The sequence below is a fragment of the Mauremys reevesii genome, linkage group 7 (assembly GCF_016161935.1).
Source record: "Mauremys reevesii isolate NIE-2019 linkage group 7, ASM1616193v1, whole genome shotgun sequence".
Classification (NCBI taxonomy): domain Eukaryota; kingdom Metazoa; phylum Chordata; order Testudines; family Geoemydidae; genus Mauremys; species Mauremys reevesii.
The window spans coordinates 57,145,404-57,165,121 of record NC_052629.1 but is presented as its reverse complement, the minus strand read 5'-3'; the positions used below and the strand labels follow the sequence as shown (position 1 = coordinate 57,165,121).

The following is a 19,718-nucleotide window of genomic DNA, read 5'->3' as shown; positions in this document are numbered from 1 at the left end:
TGCATAAAGGTACAAAACCTGGGTGGGGCAAGTCTCTTTGCTTCCAGCACCCACCTTCCCTCCCCTAGTGCAGGCAAATGGCAGGCTGGGTTAGGACCTGCTCTGGGCTTTACACTAGTCGCTCCTTTTAAAGGGGGGCTAGGAAGGAATTTTTCCTGCACCACCACAATTGGCTTTGGTGGAGTGTTTTTTTCACCTTCTCCACAGCGGGTGTGAGAGAAGACCTTTTCTGGTGAGAAGAAAAGGTGGTAGGCCATCTGTCGCAACTTATTTTGTAAGGTTGGGTGGATGTTCAGTGCAGGTACTCCATAGGGAGGGCAGCCAGTGATCAGATAAATGGCCTGGTAAAGGACTTAAAAGGAGGTACTGGATAATGGAACAGAATGGGGGAGGGGGTTGCGGACTCCTATGACTGGTACGGCTGGGAGCCAACCCCTCCCCATTTTCATACCCCTCCTTACGAGGGTGGTGGATGATAAGGTCCAAGCCATGGGTTGGCTGGAGGATCTGGATGGAAACAAGGAGGGGCTGGTGGAAGCCCAGGAGAATTGATTTGAATAAGCATGGGTTTGCCTGCACTGTACACTTTATCGGCTGAGTAGTCCTAGACATCTATATAATAAAGTTGCGGCCTGATTAAAACCCATAACAAGTCTCCTTTCCTTCTTGCAGTGTACTCAGACAATGTCCTTAGTGTAATTTTATGCAGCACATTTTAGACAAATAGTGTAAGCTAATAAATAACATTCATGAAAGGACACTAAATGTTGGAGTGTGCCAATATGTAGTGTGCAGGACTGTTTGGGTTATAGACATGATCAGTGGTTATATTTATCCCCCATTTCATCTCCTTTAATGTTTTGAATGAAGTCAGGCAAATATTTTTCTGAGAATCTGCTCTTGAAGTTCACTAGAATGGAGTCCTTCAGAAAGCAGCATCTTATTGCTTGAATCTGAGAACTCAGGTTGGGGTAACAGATTAGGAATAATTTTACTGCATTTGCATCCCTGTGAGTATGGAGTAAATGAGTACACCGCATTGTTGCGGGGTCACATGTTGCATAGTTTATGCAGCCCTTATTAGTGAGTGTCTTACTGTTAGGTTATTTGCAGGACCCTTGGCAAAAGTAGGTCAAATTGTTGGCTTGTCATCCTTAACTGTCTGTTTCAAAGACATCAATTCAGATGTGACATACTGACAAAATCCCTTTGATTCACTTCCCTTCCTTTCGTAGGCTAGTAATCATGCATTTTTCCCATTTGTGGTTTATACTTAGTCTTGTATGGACTATATTGGTAGGCAAAATAATTGCAACCAGATGGTGCTGCTCCTCCATCAACATCTTTACAATAGGAGGAAGAAAAGGCCCCTTTCTGAGTTTTGAGTTGGCTTTGTTTTACGCTGGGTTAAAATGTGAATACAGATGAACTAATAAGTGTAGGAAAGTTTCATGGGTTTTTACTTAGATAAAAATGTAATTTTTATGTAAAATTAAAACAAACAGCCAGTAAAACTGCTTTGCACTACGACAGAGAATGTTGTAAGTCGTCATGGAAAACTGATTAGCACCAACACAAGATGCTCAGAAAAGACTTACCTTTTACATGGCTACTTACAGTAGGGAAAATGACAGGCAGTTGTCTGTCTTCAGACAAATGACAGTAGAATCAACATTTTACAAGTTACTTTTTGACCTTCATGCTTTTTACACCCTTGTTTGAAATAAGTGTAATTATTGGAGGTGTGGGGGTGCACGTGTTTTTTTCTGAGTTTCTCTTGGGGTCTGATCCAACCACCATTGAAGTCAATGAAATGGGTTCCCATTGGTTTCAATGGGAGCTGAATGAGATGTAGATTCACAAAAGGTACTTGGGCACTCAAGTCCCACTTCTAGGCTGCATTGTGATTCACAAAACTCCTGCCTAAACAGACTCTGTACCTATATTTTCAGAGTAAACATTTCCTCAGCGTCTAAGTTTTTGCCTTTGATCACACACTCAGGCCTCCAGAGTGAGGCAACAGTCTTCCACCAAAGGCTCAGAGCAATTCACGAACCAGGAAAGAGGTGTTCAGCCATGTAAGTCACGTGTGGGGTCTGATTCAGTGGGCAGCCTCTGAGTGCACCTACAGGGTTAGGTCTTATTCCAAATATGGCTGCTGGATGTGGTAGTGGAGGTATCCACCTTAAGTTTTAGCCCAGAGATTAGAGCACTCATCTGGGATGGGGAAGACCCAGGCTCAGTTGCCCCTGCAGGCAGAAGGGGAGAAATGATCTCAGTGGGGTCTCCCACCACTGAGCTATGGGATATTCTGGTGTGGGGTTCCTTCAGTCTCTCCTGTTGAAACTGTTCCATTGTGAATAAATAATGAATTATTGGAACAGGGTACTGGACCCTGGGTCTTCCACCTCCCAGGTGGGTGCCCTAAGCATGGGCTACAGAGTAATTCTGTCTCTTTTTTTGGCCCAATGGCACTTTCCTTATTTATCCTCAGTGGAACAGTTTCAACAGGAGAAGATTGAGTGAGTCCTATAGCTCAGTGGTCAGAGCACTTTCCTGAGTAGTGGGAGACCACTGTTCAAATCCTTTCTCTCCTCAGCTGGGGGGGGTGTGGGGGGGCGGAATTCAACCTAGATCTCCCACATCCAAGGTGAGTGCTCTAACCACTGGGATAAAAGTTATGAGGTGTATACCACCACCCTACTCTCTGGCTCCCTGTGTGGAGTTAGGTGCCTGTTTGTCATTCTCATAAGAAACACCTTAGGCACCCAAGCTGCCTAGCTCCAAGAACGCTGACTCTTTGTGAATTGCCTTCCGAGCCACTTCTCTCTCCCTATTCATTATATGGAGAATCTAGGCACCTAACTCAGGTTTTATGAATCAGTGTTGGTCCTGTTTTCCAGGCACCCAAAATGTTAGGCGTTGTTATGCTGAGCATCACAATGCCTGAGCCCCTTTGTGATTCTAGGTCTTTGTTACCAGCGAGATTTAACTATCATTGTGTGACTGATGGGCAGAGTCCTATTATCTCCACCATAAATCTGAGCAACATCTCTCTTGCCCTCTGAGGGATAATCTACACTAGAAGCACTACAATAGTGCAGCTGCACTGATGCAGCTGTGCCACTGTAGCACGTCTGGTGAAGATGCTCTATGCCAAAGGGAGAGAGCTCTCCCATTGGCATAATAAAACCAACTTTGCAAGAGAAGGTAGCTGTGTGGACGGGAGAAGCTCTTCCACCATACATAGCACTGTTGACAGTGGTGCTTAGGTCAGTGTAACTTGCGTCTCTTAGGGGGGTGGCTTATTCACACCTCCGAGTGACATAAGTTATGTCGACATAACCTGTAGTGTAGATAAGCCTTGAGTCAGTTTTACTCTGTTTCTGCTCAGAATATGTTACATGCAGGAATTAGAGATACAGGCATCAACCGATACTGTTGCTTAGGTTCTTAAGGGTGGTTGGAAGGTACTCTTTAGATTAAAACACCATTTCTTTTCTTTGACTGTCAGTTGGTGGTGGATTGCCTGAGAATTTGACTTTAACGTCGTCTTCATTGCAGGTGACTCTTTCCTCACTTGCGGCTGTTAAGTATGTGCCTATCTTTCTTAAGAGGCTCAGTTGCAGAATACCATTGATTTCCAAATATAGCCATTATGTAACATTTTCGCTGTTTTCTCTGCTGTTTGAACGGTATTGTATGTAGAGTTGCTCTGTAATTTATGAATACTGTATGTTGACCTGGATACTGGGATGTTTACTCTATGAGCATATTGGTTTAGTCTGTAAGAAAACAAGCAGGAAGGACACAATGTCTTAAGATAAGCCACTTCATGGTAAACACTAAAGGTTTGTTATGGGATAATTGGAGAGCCCATGGCTCTGAGGCTGATGGCTTGACCTGTTATGGAGCCTTGCAAACCTATTTTTGCCACACAGGTCCAATGGTGGGAATTGGAAGATCAAAAGGATTATAGCAGTTAAAAAGACTGTTTAGAGAGGGATTTGGTTGTTGGAGAGCTGGTCATACTGAGACGGGCACTCACTGGGGTATCTGAAGAAGGTGTACCTGCCATCATAGGATGATAGAGCTTTAGGAAGATAGGAAGGGTGTGTGTGTGTACTTTTGCTTTAAACTCCCTTTTCTCTCATGTTATGCTTTGTTCCTACTGCTAAACAGTGCTTTGGTTTTAAGAAGGTTGTGTGTGACCAGTAATGACCAGACTCTTGAGGAAAAGAACAGCAGGTGCTGAACTCCATAGGACCTGCTGGTGAGCGTAGTTGGCACAGAGTACTGTAGCCCCAGGTCTGGTCTAAGAGAGGGAGAATTGCTGCTTTCTACCCTAGGAGATGTAACACCATGTGGCCTGACGCCTAAAGGAGTGCATTCACAGTCCAGAGAAGGGAAAGAAGTGCAGCTTAACCTGTAACCATGACATGGGCTATCAACAGCAAGAAGGAAAAAATGGAAAGAGTAGCATTGGAGGAAATCTGTACCAGGTTTCCTAGGACATGAGAGGGGTAACAAAAAACTGTTGGCACTTGTCCTATGTCAGAAAATAAGAAAATCAGTATAAACTCCTGATTTCAGGAGCATTATGTAGCAGCATCTACGAGAGTGTCTATTATGAAACCTGAGACTTGTGTAAAATGTCAGATTTTCTTCCGGCAAAAATACAGCTTTTTGCTGTGCACATGGCAGAATTTTACAGTGTGAATCACTTTTGAAATTGTCACTATTTGCAATGAGAATATATACTGGGGGGAATTTTTTGTGTGTGATTGTTGTGGTTTTGTTTTGTGTTTGGAGTCTGGTCTTTTTTTGAAAAGTGAAGTAAATCCACATAATGTTGTGCAGTTTAAAGAAAGTGTAGCATTCTTATCACTGTCTTTTATGATTGAATTATTTATCAGTCAGTCTTTATTTTGCCAAGCAACTACATTTTTGTACCCAATTTAATATCAGACATTAAGTACACTTTTTCAGTAGATATCTGTTAGATATGCTCTGCCACTTAATATTATATTTTATACTCTTCATAAGATATAAAATTGGTCTTATATGCATCTTGTCTTGTGGCTCTTAAAATGTTTTAAATTAAAAACTAAGTAACTTAATGTCACTGTATTCTGTAGTCATAGTGTGAAAGCATCTTAAACTCCTCATGTCAACATTCCCCCTGCTGACCAGCAGTGTGTCAGCCTCTGCGCTCTTGTGGGGCTCATGACTAGGGTAGAAATGAGCAATATCTTTTTAAGGTCAATTTAGTATTTATGAAAGATGCCAGATTGACTACCCTGGAGACAGAAATTCTTTATAAACTAGGCTATTAGATCATCATGAGTAAAGCTCATTGTTGGTCATGCTGCTGTGGATGGTTATGGAATCCATGACTATTACTTTAGTAAAGGGTGGAGGGGAGCAAATAGCATGCCTGAGGGATATTAGACAAATGTGGCATGCTATGGCTAATGAGTGAGGCTGAAAATGATCTTTTAAGGAGCACAGTCGGTTTTGAGTCAGATGTTTTCATAGCGTGGAGCTGATTACCCCTGCATCTTGATCCTCTCTGGAAGTCGCAGTTGCCAAGAGCTCTGCTTCTTTCCATCAGACTTCCTGTTTCTGTCTCTTCCATATCTGCAGCCCCACAGGAAAGGAGTCGCTATAGTAACTATCCTGTTAGATTTCTGTGACTCTTCTAATTTACCAAAATTGTGACTCTGTAACTTTGTTTAGTCTTCCTGTGATTGTCAAGGTTTTTCCCACAACAAAGAACTCACCTGGTCACCTGGCTTGTGAATTTATGGGCCAATGGGTTTGTGAAAAATGACTGTAATTGCAAGTAAAATGAATCCTTGTAGCTGTGATTTGGCTCCAGATGAAGGATACACGGATTTAGAAGTATCAAGTGTTAGTGATCAGTAGTGCAGTGCTAAAATGACATTGTGGTACCTCAGGCCTAAACTCTTATGGTCTTGAGATATTGCTTGTGTGACCTCCATTTACTACTTTCTTTTCTATCCTTTGTGCATTTCTACTGATTTTTAACATCTCTACAAAAGAAGAAAAGGAGAACTGCTTCAGCACAAAAACTGGGCTTCAAAGTGAAATTGACCAGATGTGCGAAACTGAAAATGGGTCTATAGCCAACATTGACTCAAGGTCTTGTGTGAGTTTGTAATCCTATTCAACCCTGTCACTGTTAGTGCTGCCTTTCTGTGAATATCAGTTAAGCTAAAGTGCATTCCAGGAATAGGCTGCCAGGTTTTTTTACCCTTGTAATGGTCCTACAGTCACTACAAATTGTTATTTTCAGTCAAAACTTTTTCCTTCTCTACATTAATAACTTCAGTTTTTACTAAGAATATTTCTCTTCCCCAGCAGGGAGAATTAAAATTCACTCTGTTTATAACAGATCTCAAGCTGTACTCATTATTTTCTTGTTGTGATCTTCTGTGGGTGGACCACTGAACTCTGCTGGCAAAGTAGAAGCTTTGACCCAAATTAAGGGCTGTATACAAACCCCACTGAAGTTAACACAAGCCTTTCCATTAACTTAAAAAGGCTTTGGATCAATTCAAATGATACAGGTTTACAGGGATTTAACAGTTAAGGTAGTGCTGCAACACAATGTTGAAATACAGCCTTTCTGGAAACTGTCAAATAGTTATTGGGCGTTGAGTGTGGACAAGTCCTTTATGGAGAAATTTAACTGTAGATAACGTAGCTTCTCTTCCCCCTTTTTGGTGTGTTAAGATTATCTGTAGCTGAAGAAATCAGCTCACTTTAGAAAACTACTGCAATGAGTCACAAAACATCTGGAAGTTAAGACTCTGAAATGTATAGCTTCTCTAATGATCAGCAAGCATTCCTAGTAGAATTAGTATGAAGTTGGTGGGAAATAGGGTAAGATAACATGTTTAAGAGACATTACTAAGATTTGTACCCTTTGTCCATGAATTGCCAAGAAAATCAGTTGTAAAAATGAAATGTTAATTTTGTGGTGTCTCTTGGGTAGAATTATTAGGGTCCTAGGATGTGAAATTACTGTAAATTTGCCTTTAGACTGAGTCATAGAATCACAAAAGCAGCCAAGCCACAGGATCATCTATAGCTTACAGAAAAGGAAAATTCTGAACTGGAATATGTGAAAATAAGTATGTGCAGACACAACTCAAAATAGTGTAAGAATATACAGAATTAGGTCATTACTATAAGCATAAAATGCCTCCTCTTTAGGCACTTTTCTATTCTTCACAAGGGACCAAACCAGAATGCTAATGTAACAAAAATAGATAAGTGTTTTGAATTAGCATTTTAGTTTGTTTCCTTGTGCTTGGAGAATAAATGAGTTCTTTTGTAAGGTGCTGAAACACTTCTATATTTGAATATATGAAATGCAGTAGGAATAACAACCAGTTATTTCTGTATATCCTAACATATTTTTGGTAACGTGTGTACCTTGGATGTCTCCTTTTCAGAGGCATGATAGTCATTCTTCTAAATCAACTGAATTTCTGTCAACCAGAATAAAAGCCTTTTCCTGTGTGAAATCTCAACATGCAAAATTCCAGGATGTAGAAAGTCAGCCTTTAAACAAGGTCATGCTCAAAACCCCATATTTTCCAGATAATCTTGTTATACCGTAGCTTTCTGCACGTATTTAAAAAAAATGTAGTTTTCAAGGACAGTGACTTAATTTTCCAATGTTGTGATGCTCTCTGCACCTTCACCCATTTCTAGAATTATATAGTGCAGGCCATCACCCTGCACTTAAAGCACAGGGCTTGGAAAAGTACCTGCAAGTCTGAAACTGATGTGAAAGACTTCTTCTGATCACTAGTAGGATCTGAGAGCAGTACCTTCATGAGAAATTGAGCACAATCATCCTCAGTCTCCTGGGAAGCGGTACTGAGTACCCATCAGGGTGCCATCCTTGCACCCAGCATGAGGAATTTGTATTCCATATCAGGGATGACTAGCAAAAATATGTAACTTTGTTCTCCCATCACCCTGCCTTCCTGGGGCAGAATTCTCCAAATCTTTATCCCTCGGTGGGACAGGACTTCAAAGGATCCCACTTGTTGATCTCTCTTTTCCTCCTTTTTTGGGGGGAGAGGAAGCAAGATGAGCAACATGATTACCTTTGCTGTTGCTGCCAGAGAAAGTTGTGAGCAGTAGTAGTGACAAAAAACTCAATCCTTTAGCTCGTTCAGGCAGGTGAGGGAAAAGACTCCACAATCTTTCAGTCCTTTACACAGGACAAGATTCTAAAGGAGCAGTGGAGTGAGGATGAAAAGACGTGATGCAAAGTTTGGGTTTCTGGCTATCTGTTAGTCCTGTGACTAGTAGGTGTCTAGTAAACCTTTCTAGTCTTTTATCCAGTACAAAATTCTTTTTAAAGGCAGTATATTTAAAAGGTGAGATTCTTACAGTGACATTAGTTTGGCAACTCGGCAAATAGATAGTATTTCTAGTCTATTAAATCTGCAAATTTAAATGTATACCGTTTAAAAAGTACCCCATGTCCAATATGGCTGAGTTGGCATTGCTGTAGAAACAAAAATATTTATATTTTCTGCCTCTTCAGTTTAACTGTGCAACCTGATATGTTGCATGTAATTTCTCCTTTTTTAAGGAGAGGGGCAATAGTGATGGAAAAGTTGCCTGTTAACATTGGCATTTATAGGGACATAATTAGATGTGGCTTTTCACATCACATATAAATAGGGTAAGGATGCATTTAAAGGGCAGCAACATGTGATGGATGTAAGACCTATGTCTTGGCAAAAGCCTTTACCTCCTAGTAACAACCTAAGAATTGTATTGTTTCTCATGGTCATGTGGCATTGAGGAGGAGGTGGGAAACAGATTAGAGGGGAAAGAATTGAGTGGAGGCATCTGACTAAGGAATACAGGTGAAGTTTCCTTTATAGACCAACGTGGTGCAGTCTTAATGCACTGTATTAGATATAAGTAAGAAAGATTTATCTTACAACTGTAGTGGTACTTCTTACCAGAGTGCTTCATAAAACAGAGAGAAGGTGCTAGTAGATGTGGCTCAAGAATATGCAGCACTTGTACTTGTACACTGCAGGTGGGTTTGTGTTAGCTATTCACATGAACAATGCTGACCATGGCCATATATATATATATATATGGCCACAATAAATAGAAACTTCCTTCACAAATAGTTCAACCGATCATACTTTTATTTCACCCATTACTGTCCTATCTGTATACCTCACAATCTTTCTACTGTATTTTTCCCTCTCCTCACCTCTGTGAGCCAGGGAAGTACTACTATCCCAGAGAAATGGGGGAACTGAGGCACAGAGACACCAAGCGACTTGCCCCAAGATCAGACCGGGAGTCTTCCACAGAACAGGGAATTGAACCCAAGTCTACAGAGGCCCAGGCTAGTGCTCTAGCTCCTGGGCCATCCTTTCCTACTCAACAGTGATGAGTTCGCTAATAGCTATTTCAAGTCTGTCTTAAGAGCTTAGCAGAATACAATTTTTTTTGTGGTAATTTTGATGGATAATATACATGTTTATTTTTAAACTTTTTTCTTTTTAAAACGTTCATAATTGTAGGACATTATGGGGGGCGTCAGTCAAAGTAATGACATTTGTTGTGATTCAGAAAGTTAATGCTTTTGAGTTAGCTGTTAAAACACCATTTGTCAACCTCACATGGCAAAATATACAAAGTAAATATCCTTAAATCAAACTCTGATTGCTCAAGTAGCATTTGTCTAACTTTGCCTCTCTGTTAATTTTGATTATCATTGATGGAAATATTTTTTCAGTTTGTGTGTGTGAGTGAAATTGACATTTGCTGATTAAATGCCTAATCCTTACAAGGCTGTTTATAGATCACACTTTATCAAAGGATTTTATAGTGAGTTGCAAATGTTATCCCATTTTAAGCTAGACACTAAATGACTGCTAAGCCTCCCTCAGTTGACAGCTCCAGCTATTTTCCAATATCCAATGACAGTTGGTTCAGCCCATTAACCCTGTGACCCTCTTGTAATTGCCAATGACTTGACTCTTTCCCTTGCCCTTGAGGCACTTCTGTAACTTCCTCATTTTCCCCAAAGGCATAACAATAACCTAGATGTTCTCATCACTTTCCTTTTAATGATTAAAGTTTTCATTCATAGATTGAAAATGACGCCTAATGTTTGTAATATTACTTTCTTTCCCCACTTATATACTCATATAAATGCTTCAGAAGACAGAAGTGCAAACATTAACCTCTGTGCCCCAAATCCCACAAATTGTGGGATTAAGACTTTTGTTTTTTTTCCTGGAGAAGAATTATTGTTCCTCCAGCCCCTTTCAATACCCAAAAACGGATTGCCATGTTGACTGAATTATTGGCACTCTGCCTGTGACTCAAAGATCATGAAATGCTGCCATTGCTGCGATAGTCACAGTTCTGGATGGGAAAGCCAACTAGTATAATGAAGGAGACTCAGGATTGGCATTGCCGAATCTGTTTTGACTCCGCTGCAGCCTGATCTTTACTTGTTGTAACTAGTCTAAAGCCTGAGAGTGCCAATTTTGCCAGGTTCAGGTGTCTGCAGCTTCCACTGAACTAATGCCTTTCTGTATACAATACTTAGCTGTTTTTTTTAATACTTATGCTTTAAGGAAACTTAAAATTCATTAGCCAGCAAATGATGTGTTTCCAATGCTTACTTTGCTGTAAAATTCAGAAGGAAATGGGAAAGGATCATTTATAAAATCAATATAATTTTCTACTAAAGAAAGGTTGGATGTCACTGTTACATCACTCCATGTCCTGGTTTTGCACTGCAGACTGGCTTTTTCTTTCTGCGTTGACTGACCACATCTGGACCCTGGTCAATAGTTTGAGGACACATCTGGTATTAATCACTTTTATAGAAATGTGGTTGTATTTATGTAACATTTTATTAGTAAAATATTCTAGACATTTTTCATTCATTTCCCCTTCTTAAGGACATACTGGATCTAATTACTTGAAATTACTTTGTTAAAGATGTTTATATAGTTTGTATTAAATTGTTCAGTACTGACACATTCAAAAAATGTCTGTTAGATAGCTTTTGCCTTTGATTCATCTTGTTCAGGTCTTCCTTCAACCCCTCTAGTTTGTTCCTTAGTTAAATATTGTTAGACATGGATTCTGGCAACAGGAAGTGGGTAACTACAGGACTACTCATATACATGTACGCTTCATTCAGACCACTCCTGTGCATGAAGTTCAGCACGTGCACAATCAGGGGGCTGTAGTCTCTTACTTGAAACTCTGGGTGGCTTGATGGTCTAGTCTAGAGTTGGTACAACAGGCATATTTGAAATCCCAGGTGATATTCTGTGTAGTTAGAAGTGTGGTCTCTGCACAGAATTGAGATAGAAGAATTCCAGGCTTTGGCTCTGGTTCCAACTTTGTGCCCTTGGGCAAGTCACTTAATCTTTCAGCCATACTTATCACATTTGGGAATAGGTGTAACAGTGTACATAGATGCCTATTTTATCAGTGCATAACACTTGCCACAAAGTGTCATCTGAGAACAGGTTTACTTGATATTGTAGCAACAGAGAAATAGTGTGGGATCTGTGTGGTAGGGTTGGATAAATATTGACTTAATAGTTATTGCCACTGTACATCAAACATGTGCAGGATGTGGTGTGGCATAAAGACTTAATTGGTGAGAGTTTGGGAAGACTGCATCTCTGGCTGATGCCAAAATTGTGGGTCATTCCAGTCATCACAAATTATGTAATGGTGTAACCATTTCCCCCCTGCAATCTTTTCTTTTAATAATTTACATAATAAAACTAAATTGATATTCAAATCTGGGTTCTCAGGTGAATTTTCACTTAAGTGCCCAAGAGAACAGTTTCACAATGTGGTCGAGAGAAGTGCAGTTAATAGCCCTTTTTTGGTGATGTGGGGGAGGTTGCTATCTGAAAACAGGACTAAGAACTCCCTTTAATGCTCTTGGGAGACACAAGTCTTGAATTGAAAGTCCTAACATTTGTCTTTCTAGATTCCCTGCAGTAGGGAAGAGGCTTACTTAGGATAGAATCTTTTGAGCACATAATGAGAATTGTGGGGAGCTCCACATGTATGCCCAGAGAAAGGAGGTCAGACCTACTGGGATGACTGATGTGCTCAAATTTTGTCTGTCTGTCTCTCTCTCTCTTCTCCAAAGATAGAGGGTGGAAAAGTCTTGCGAAAATTAAAAGGAAGAACAAAGGAGGAATGCCTGATTGTTGCGCAGATTGCAGCATACCTGAATGCCTCCAAGACAGTCAGCCCAAGATTCCAAAAAATGGATGTCCATAACTTACGATATAGTAAGTTTCCTTTATTATTTGCAAGAGTGCTTTTCAAAAGCATGAACAATAATTTACTTGCCTTAGTAGCTGAGTTAATACATACTCACTTTTATTTGTTCTGTTTTTTGTCCCCCCCCCCTTGTAATCTTAATAGTATGATGAAAATACTCTTTGGCTGCATTGTGTTTGAGTGTATCGTTTGGGACACTCACTGTTTGCTATTCCACTCTCCTTCCTGTCCCTCAGTATTCAAAGATGCTTCCATTGTTTACTTCTGTCCTTTCCTCCCTGTCGCTTCAGTCCCCCCCCCCCAATGCTGTATCCTGCTGGTGTATTCTTTCCAATACATCTCAAAAATCTGTTTTCTTTCTGTTCTCTTTGCTTGTCATTGCTTTTAAAATCCTTCACAACCTAACTTGTTCTCTGCTTCCTCTGTCGTCTTCTGGTTCCCACTTGCCCCCTTTACTTCATCCTACACCACAGATGATAATCCCTTCGTGTTCTTCACTCTTGCCAGTGGCTTCTTCCATGAATCATTTCTCCCTCTTGTTCCTCTCTGCCCTTCCCTCCCCCCATCTTGAATTCTCTCCTTCACCTGGTCTTTTCTGCCTTCACATTCTCTTCAAAGTCCCTCCCTAGCCCATTTTGTACAAATGGTCTCTAAACCCTAGTTCTCTTTCCCCCCCAAAGAAATGTTGACTGCCCAAGCTACCCACACCATGGCAAAAAAACCCAAAAAACCCTCCTAGCAAATGTCATGGAACCTGTGTGTGCAACTCACTCAGAAGTTGGAATATCTTACTACTTGTTGCTGGCTTTTTCCCTTAACTTTTACCTATTCATTTTGTGTTGAAACACAGTTATTTGGGGCCACACTCTTGTGTCTCTGTATTCTATGGAGTGTCTAGCACACTGTTGTTGGTGCTGTCAAAATAATAGCTGAAGTATTGGGCAAGAATAAATCTGAGTCAGTTGGGGAATGCATAAAGCCTATTCATATGAATACAAATTGTACTTGTAGATAAGGGAAAGCACAAGTAAATTAATAAGCTTAAAGATTTGCCAGTAAAGATGTATGCACTATGTAGCTTCCATAGGCTGTGAGCATGCTCCTTGCATTCCTTCACCCCTCCTCCAAGCTTCCTGTGTGCCATCCTCCCACACTTCTCTATTGCAGGGACTCCCACCAACTCCTCCCATTTCCTTCCTCACACCATGGGCTCTGTCTCCATCCCCAATACCACTGACCCTGATTATCCCTCCCTCCCCCCAAGAGAAGAGATTCTGTGGCTCCTCCTTACTCTCCCCACTACCCTTGGAGAATACTCCATCCCCTCCCCCATGCCAGGTGTTCTATGTGCACCTTCATTCCCCCTTCCCCTTATGCCTGTATCTGTGTGCCCTACGTTCCTCCTCTTTCCCCTTCCCCTACTCTTCTCTGGGTTCTTGCATTCCCCATTCATCACCACTCACTCCCAGTCCTCTCTGGGTCCCTGTTTTCCCCACCACAACTGCCCTTCACCACACTACAAAGTCTCCCCCTAAGGCTTTCTTATTTCTGTTAGTCTGGGGTACAGGCAGTCTCCTCACTCAGCAAACCAAGTTGCTGCCCCTGTTATACATAGGTTGCAGAGAGATTTCTCTGCCTGCAGTACCGGGTAGTCTCTGGGCCCTGATATTCCTGTGAATCAGGCTTTTCCAGTAGTCTGATTTGCACCAAAATCAGTGTGGTTGTGCCCACAGATGCCTTGAATATGCTCTGAATTGTTGGACTGATCAGTTGTGGCATTCAAAATCTATCTCATTACAGACAAAAAGATGCCATTGAGTTGAATGTGATGCCTCTTTGCATGGCCAAAAACCCAGAACTATTTCATTTAGACCTTGCCCAAGAAACTATATTTGTTTAACTTTAACCTTGAGATCTCTAGCACTTGAGTACATTGATAAATAAATTGTGTCTCAAAGGATATTAGATGCAAATAAAGTTAATCAGAAATGCAAGTTACGTTTGAGCAGTGAGGTTACCTTAAATAGTTAACGTTTTTAGTAGGGCTGTCAAGCAACAACAAAAAAATCATGATTACTTGCACGATTAATGTCACTGTAAAACAATAGAATACCATTTACTTCAATATTTTTGATATTTTCTACATTTTCAGATATATTTCAATTACAACACAATACAAAGTGTACAGTGCTCACTTTATATTTATTTTTTATTACAAGTATTTGCACTGTAAAAAACAAAGTATTTTTCAATTCACTTAATACAAGTACTGTAGTAAAATCATGAAAGTTGAATTTACAAATGTAGAATTATGTACAAAAGAAACTGCATTCAAAAATAAAACAATGTAAAATTTTACAGCCTGCAAGTCCACTCAATACTACTTGTTCAGCCAATCACTCAAACACATTTCTTGTTTACAATGTTACCTGAAAGTGAGAACAGGCATTCTCATGGCACTGTTGTAGCCAGCATCGCAAGATATTTACATGCCAGATGTGCTAAAGATTCATATGTCCCTTCATGCTTCAACCACTATTTGAGGGGACATGCATCCATGCTTATGACGAGTTCTGCTCTATAACAATCCAAAGCAGTGCAGACTGATGCATATTCATTTTCATCATCTCAGATGCCACCAGCAGAATGAGAATGAATATATATATATATATATATATATTTATTTTTGGAGTGGTTTAGGTTCTGTAGCTTTTGCATCAGAGTCTTGCTCTTTTAAGACTTCTGAAAGCATGCCTCACACCTCATCCATTTCAGATTTTGGAAGGCACGTTAGATTCTTAAACCTTGGGTCCAGTGCTGTAGCTATTTTTAGAAATCTCACATTGGTATCATCTTTGTGTTTTGTGAATTCTGCAGTGAAAGTGTTCTTGAAATGAACAACATGTGCTGGGTCATCACCCGAGACTGCTGAAACATTAAATATATGGCAGAATGCAGGTGAAGCAGAGCAGAGGACATACAATTCTCCTCTAAGGAGTTCAATCACAAATTTGTCATCAGCATGGAAGCATGGCCAAAGCATGAAGGGGCATACCAATGTTTAGCATATTTGGCATGTAAATGCCTTGCTATGCCAGCTACAAAAGTGCTATGCAAATGCCTGTTCTCACTTTCTGATAACACTGTAAACAAAAAGAGGGCAGCATTATCTCCTGTAAATGTAAACAAACTTTGCCTTAGCGATTGGCTGAACAAGTAGGGCTGAGTGGATTTTTAGGTTCTGAAGTTTTACATTGTTCTGTTTTTGAGTTATGTAACAAAAAAGCAGTTATGTAACACAAAAATTCTACATTTATAAGTTGCACTTTCACCACAGTTTGCACTACACATTGTATGAGTTGAACTGAAAATACTATTTCTTTTGTTTATCATTTTTACAGTGCAAATATTTGTAATAAAGAATAATATACACTTTGATTTCAATTACAACACAGAATATAATATACAAAAATGTAGAAAAACATCCAAAATTTAATAAATTTTAATGGTATTCTATTGTTTAACAAGATTAATCGCGATTAATTTTTTGAGTTAATTGTGTGTTAACAGCAATTAATTGACAACCCTAATTTTTAGTACTATTTTCAGAAAAAAAACAACCATAATGATTAGGGAAGCTCTTCAGACATGACACAATAGGATTGGAAAAGAATTCTTTTAACTTATCTGCTTGAAAAAGTTAACTTTTATTCAGCTGTTCTTATTAGTATGCTCCAGACTGTTCCATAAGAAAGAAATCATTCATGTGTAACACAGTGGAAAGAAGTAGGAGATTTTACAACTTAAAAAAAAAAAAAATACTTGTAATCCATCATGTCTATGTCTTTGGATGTTAATGTTTCCTTCATGTGTTTTCCAGCTGCCTGGCTGTTTTGTAGTTCTAATATGCACCTTTCATTTAATTTTAGGTTCTGCTTTGGTATTGCTGACTCAAACCACAGAAGCCCAAAGAAAGGGGGAAGTGGAATAAAATACTCAATTTTCAAGTGCCAGAGGAAAATATCAAACTGTCCAATGAAAACTACTGTTACTGAGGTTTAGATTGCTCCTGCAGTGTATAAATGAGTGTGTGCAAAAAAGCTGCGCATCAAAAGCCTACCAATCCTAGTATTTGCCAGGTTTCTTTACTGAGAAGAATTTCAAACTAAAAACCTTAACTCTTGCTTTTAAGAAAAACAAATAAAAAAACAACAAACAGAAAAACAGGAAAAGAGTCAGCAAGGATTTCACAATGTTTCTGTCTTGTTTTGGTCCAGTCACCAGAATACTATGGGAATTGTATCTGATGGCATAGATAACATTTTTCCTTTTCATCATGGACATTACAGTGACTTTAGACTTTGTCTCTGCAATATCAAATGATTAAGACACGTGCTGAAAGCTTTGGTTTTTTTGTTCTTTTTGTTTTGGCTGACTTTGTGACAGTTTAAAAAAAATAATCATGGTTTCATTCCCTTTTTAAGTCTTTGTGGGGATGCTCTTGGAAAGGTATGAAAAAGAAAATCAGCTTTTTGGTGGGGGACCCGAAATCTTATAAGAATGCCCAGAAGGGGTTTAATATTTCAAGCCAGGACCCGTTGGCTATTGGTGGGTCTTGCCTTACTATTCAGTTTAATTTTGTTCATGTACCTGCTTGAGTGTGCTCCACAAACAGATGGCAATGGATCTCTGCCTGGCATTGTAGGGGAGAACTTGGGTAAAGAATATTACCAAGCTCTTCTACAGGAACAAGAGGAACACTATCAAACCCGGGCTACTAGTCTGAAGCGTCAGATTGCTCAGCTAAAACAAGAGCTTCAGGAAATGAGTGATAAGCTGAAATTGCTGCAGGAAAAAAAGAGCCCAAGAGTCAATGGCATGGGCTACCAAGGCACCAAAGAACAAGCATCCAATGATCTCCTAGAGTTTCTTCATTCCCAAATTGACAAGGCTGAGGTGAGCATCGGGGCCAAGCTACCTAGTGAATATGGTGTAATTCCTTTTGAAAGCTTTACCTCCATGAAAGTGTTCCAGTTAGAGATGGGACTCACTCGACACCCAGAGGAGAAACCTGTTAGAAAGGATAAGCGAGATGAGTTGGTGGAAGTTATTGAGGCAGGCCTAGAGGTAATCAATAATCCAGATGAAGAAGATGGACAAGATGATGATGAAGGAATAGGAGAGAAACCGCTCTATAATGAAAATGATTTCATAGAAGGTACTGTGAAAGCTTATTTAATAACTTACGCATTTCTCAATCATCTGCACAGAATGTCATCATACAGCATGAATAATTGCAAATGAATTTATGGTTGTAAAACAAAATTGATAGGTTTTTTCACGTCTTTATAGTTTTGATATCTACTCTAATAATATGTACTACTTCTGATGCACTAAGAAAAACTTTAGACCTGGTTTGTCTGTTGTAGTAGAATCTGTTGCTTCATAATATTGCACAATACCATGCATTGATTGGGGGTGTGTGGGGGGCAGGGGAAGTAGTAATTTCAGTGAAGAACTTTTACTATAGCAAGCGGACAAAACAAGCTGTGCCCATTTGAATTTTAACGGTTGGATATCCCATCGTTGAAGATCATTTTGCATATGTTGTGCTGATGTAGATATAAAATGGTACCTAATACTGAAGAGCTTTCAAAGGCACATAGGGCAGTTAGGTGCCCGGTTCCCTTTGAAGGTCATGAGACTTGATTGCCTAGCTTCCCTTTCTGTCTTTGAAAATCTCCATTTAACTTTGCCCCTTGGTATCTGTTATGACTATATAACTGTAAACTGCATGTAGGTGAAGAGGTCTATATTAATGTCACAATGCAAACTAGTTGCCAGTATTTAAAACATTGGCAGATGCATCTGTGTTGGGGGAGAGAGTGGTATTTATAGAGTAACTTACCTTTGTTAGAGTATTTAGTTGCTGAGCTACAGGTAGATCTTCAGGTGGCATAAAATAGCACAGCTCCATTAGTCAGTGAATCTATGCAAAGTTAAACCAGCTCAGGATCTGGTCCCTGATGTGTAAAACCTGAAACCAGATTACTCAAACATATGACTTTTAAAATGCTGGCATTATTAAATTTGTTAAATTCTCAGAATCCCAGGGGTAGGGGAGAGAAGATGAATGTTATTTCAGCTGCAAGACACTGAAGCAATGATATATGAACATTGCTTTTTCAAGGCTGATGTACTGAAAAGGTACAGTGACCACTATTTCCCTAGAACTCAGTCTTGAAGGTACTCTATACTAAAATGTAATTCTGATGGAAATATTAAGATTTTTTATACAGGCTTACAGTGTTAAATGCAGTACATATTGCCAGAAAAAGTCAGAAGTGAATAATGCTTTAGAGATAATTATTGTATTTTCAAGCACACCAAAATCTGAGTAGTGATGTATGATGCATAGTTAAGCAAATACATACATGAGAATGCTACACAGTTGTTGAAAGAGTTAACTTTTTTTAGTCAGATGACTTAATCAGCTCCAAAACGAATCTGCTTCTCACTAATGGAATAGCACAGTGGTGTTTTGCCTTACCCAGTACTCTTTTGAAACTTCCAAGTAAAGTTCCTTTATTATCTTGGGGGGGGGGAGGGGGGGAGGGTAGGAGGAGTGAAAATGCATCTAAAGTATCGCTGTAAAACCAGGCAATGCAGCGGTGGACTTTAAAGTTTTTCACCTGAAAACATGTTTTAATTTGCCTAGAGAGACATTCTCACAATGTCATTTTACAGTTCTGTTTTTCTTTTAAATTACTGTGTGCGCAGTAGCTTTCCTCTAAGACATATCGTGTGCACTTCAGTAGGGCTTTGTAGCTTTTCTGTTAGCCCCTTCTAATGACTGTAGCGGGGCAGGCAAACTTTTTGGCCTGAGGGCCACATCAGCTTTCCGAAATTGTATGGAGGGCCGGTTAGGGGAGGCTGGGCCTCTCCAAACAGCCAGGCATGGCCTGGCCTCTGCCACCATTTGACTGCCCCCCCTGCTTCTTGCCCCCTGATGTCCCCTCTGCCCCAGGACTCCTGACCACCCCCAGACCCTCCGTCCCTGACTGCCCCCCGCTACCCCATCCAACCCCCCTCTCCTTCTGACTTCTCCCCAAAACCCCGTCCCCATTCAGCACCCATGTTCCCCACCCTCTGACTGCCCCGACCCCTATCCACACCCCCGCCTCCAACCACCACCCTGAACTCCCCTACCTTCTATCCAACTCCCTGCTCGCTGGCCCCTTACCGTGCTGCCTGGAGCACCGGTGGCTAGTGGCGCTACAGCTGTGTTGCCCAGAGCACCAGGACAGGCAGCCATGCCGCCTGTCTGGAGCCAGCCACGCCACTGCGCAGCACAGAGTACAGGGTCA

The 19,718-nt window shown here is 40.3% G+C and overlaps 1 protein-coding gene across 9 annotated transcripts in view; it reads left to right on the top strand.

Annotated features, from left to right (window-relative positions):
- CSGALNACT2 (chondroitin sulfate N-acetylgalactosaminyltransferase 2) overlaps nucleotides 1-19,718 on the top strand; it is a 58,371-nt gene that overhangs the window by 16,670 nt on the left and 21,983 nt on the right. For 4 of the 9 annotated variants that reach the window (XM_039481860.1, XM_039481856.1, XM_039481859.1 and 1 more), the window contains 2 exons: nucleotides 12,215-12,359; nucleotides 16,281-17,569. In XM_039481860.1, the coding sequence (XP_039337794.1) occupies nucleotides 16,912-17,569 (658 nt within the window). In that variant the 5' untranslated portion in view covers nucleotides 12,215-12,359; nucleotides 16,281-16,911. The remainder of the gene's footprint in view (nucleotides 1-12,214; nucleotides 12,360-16,280; nucleotides 17,570-19,718) is intronic. The other 5 variants (XM_039481857.1, XM_039481862.1, XM_039481861.1 and 2 more) reach the window with 2 other exon arrangements.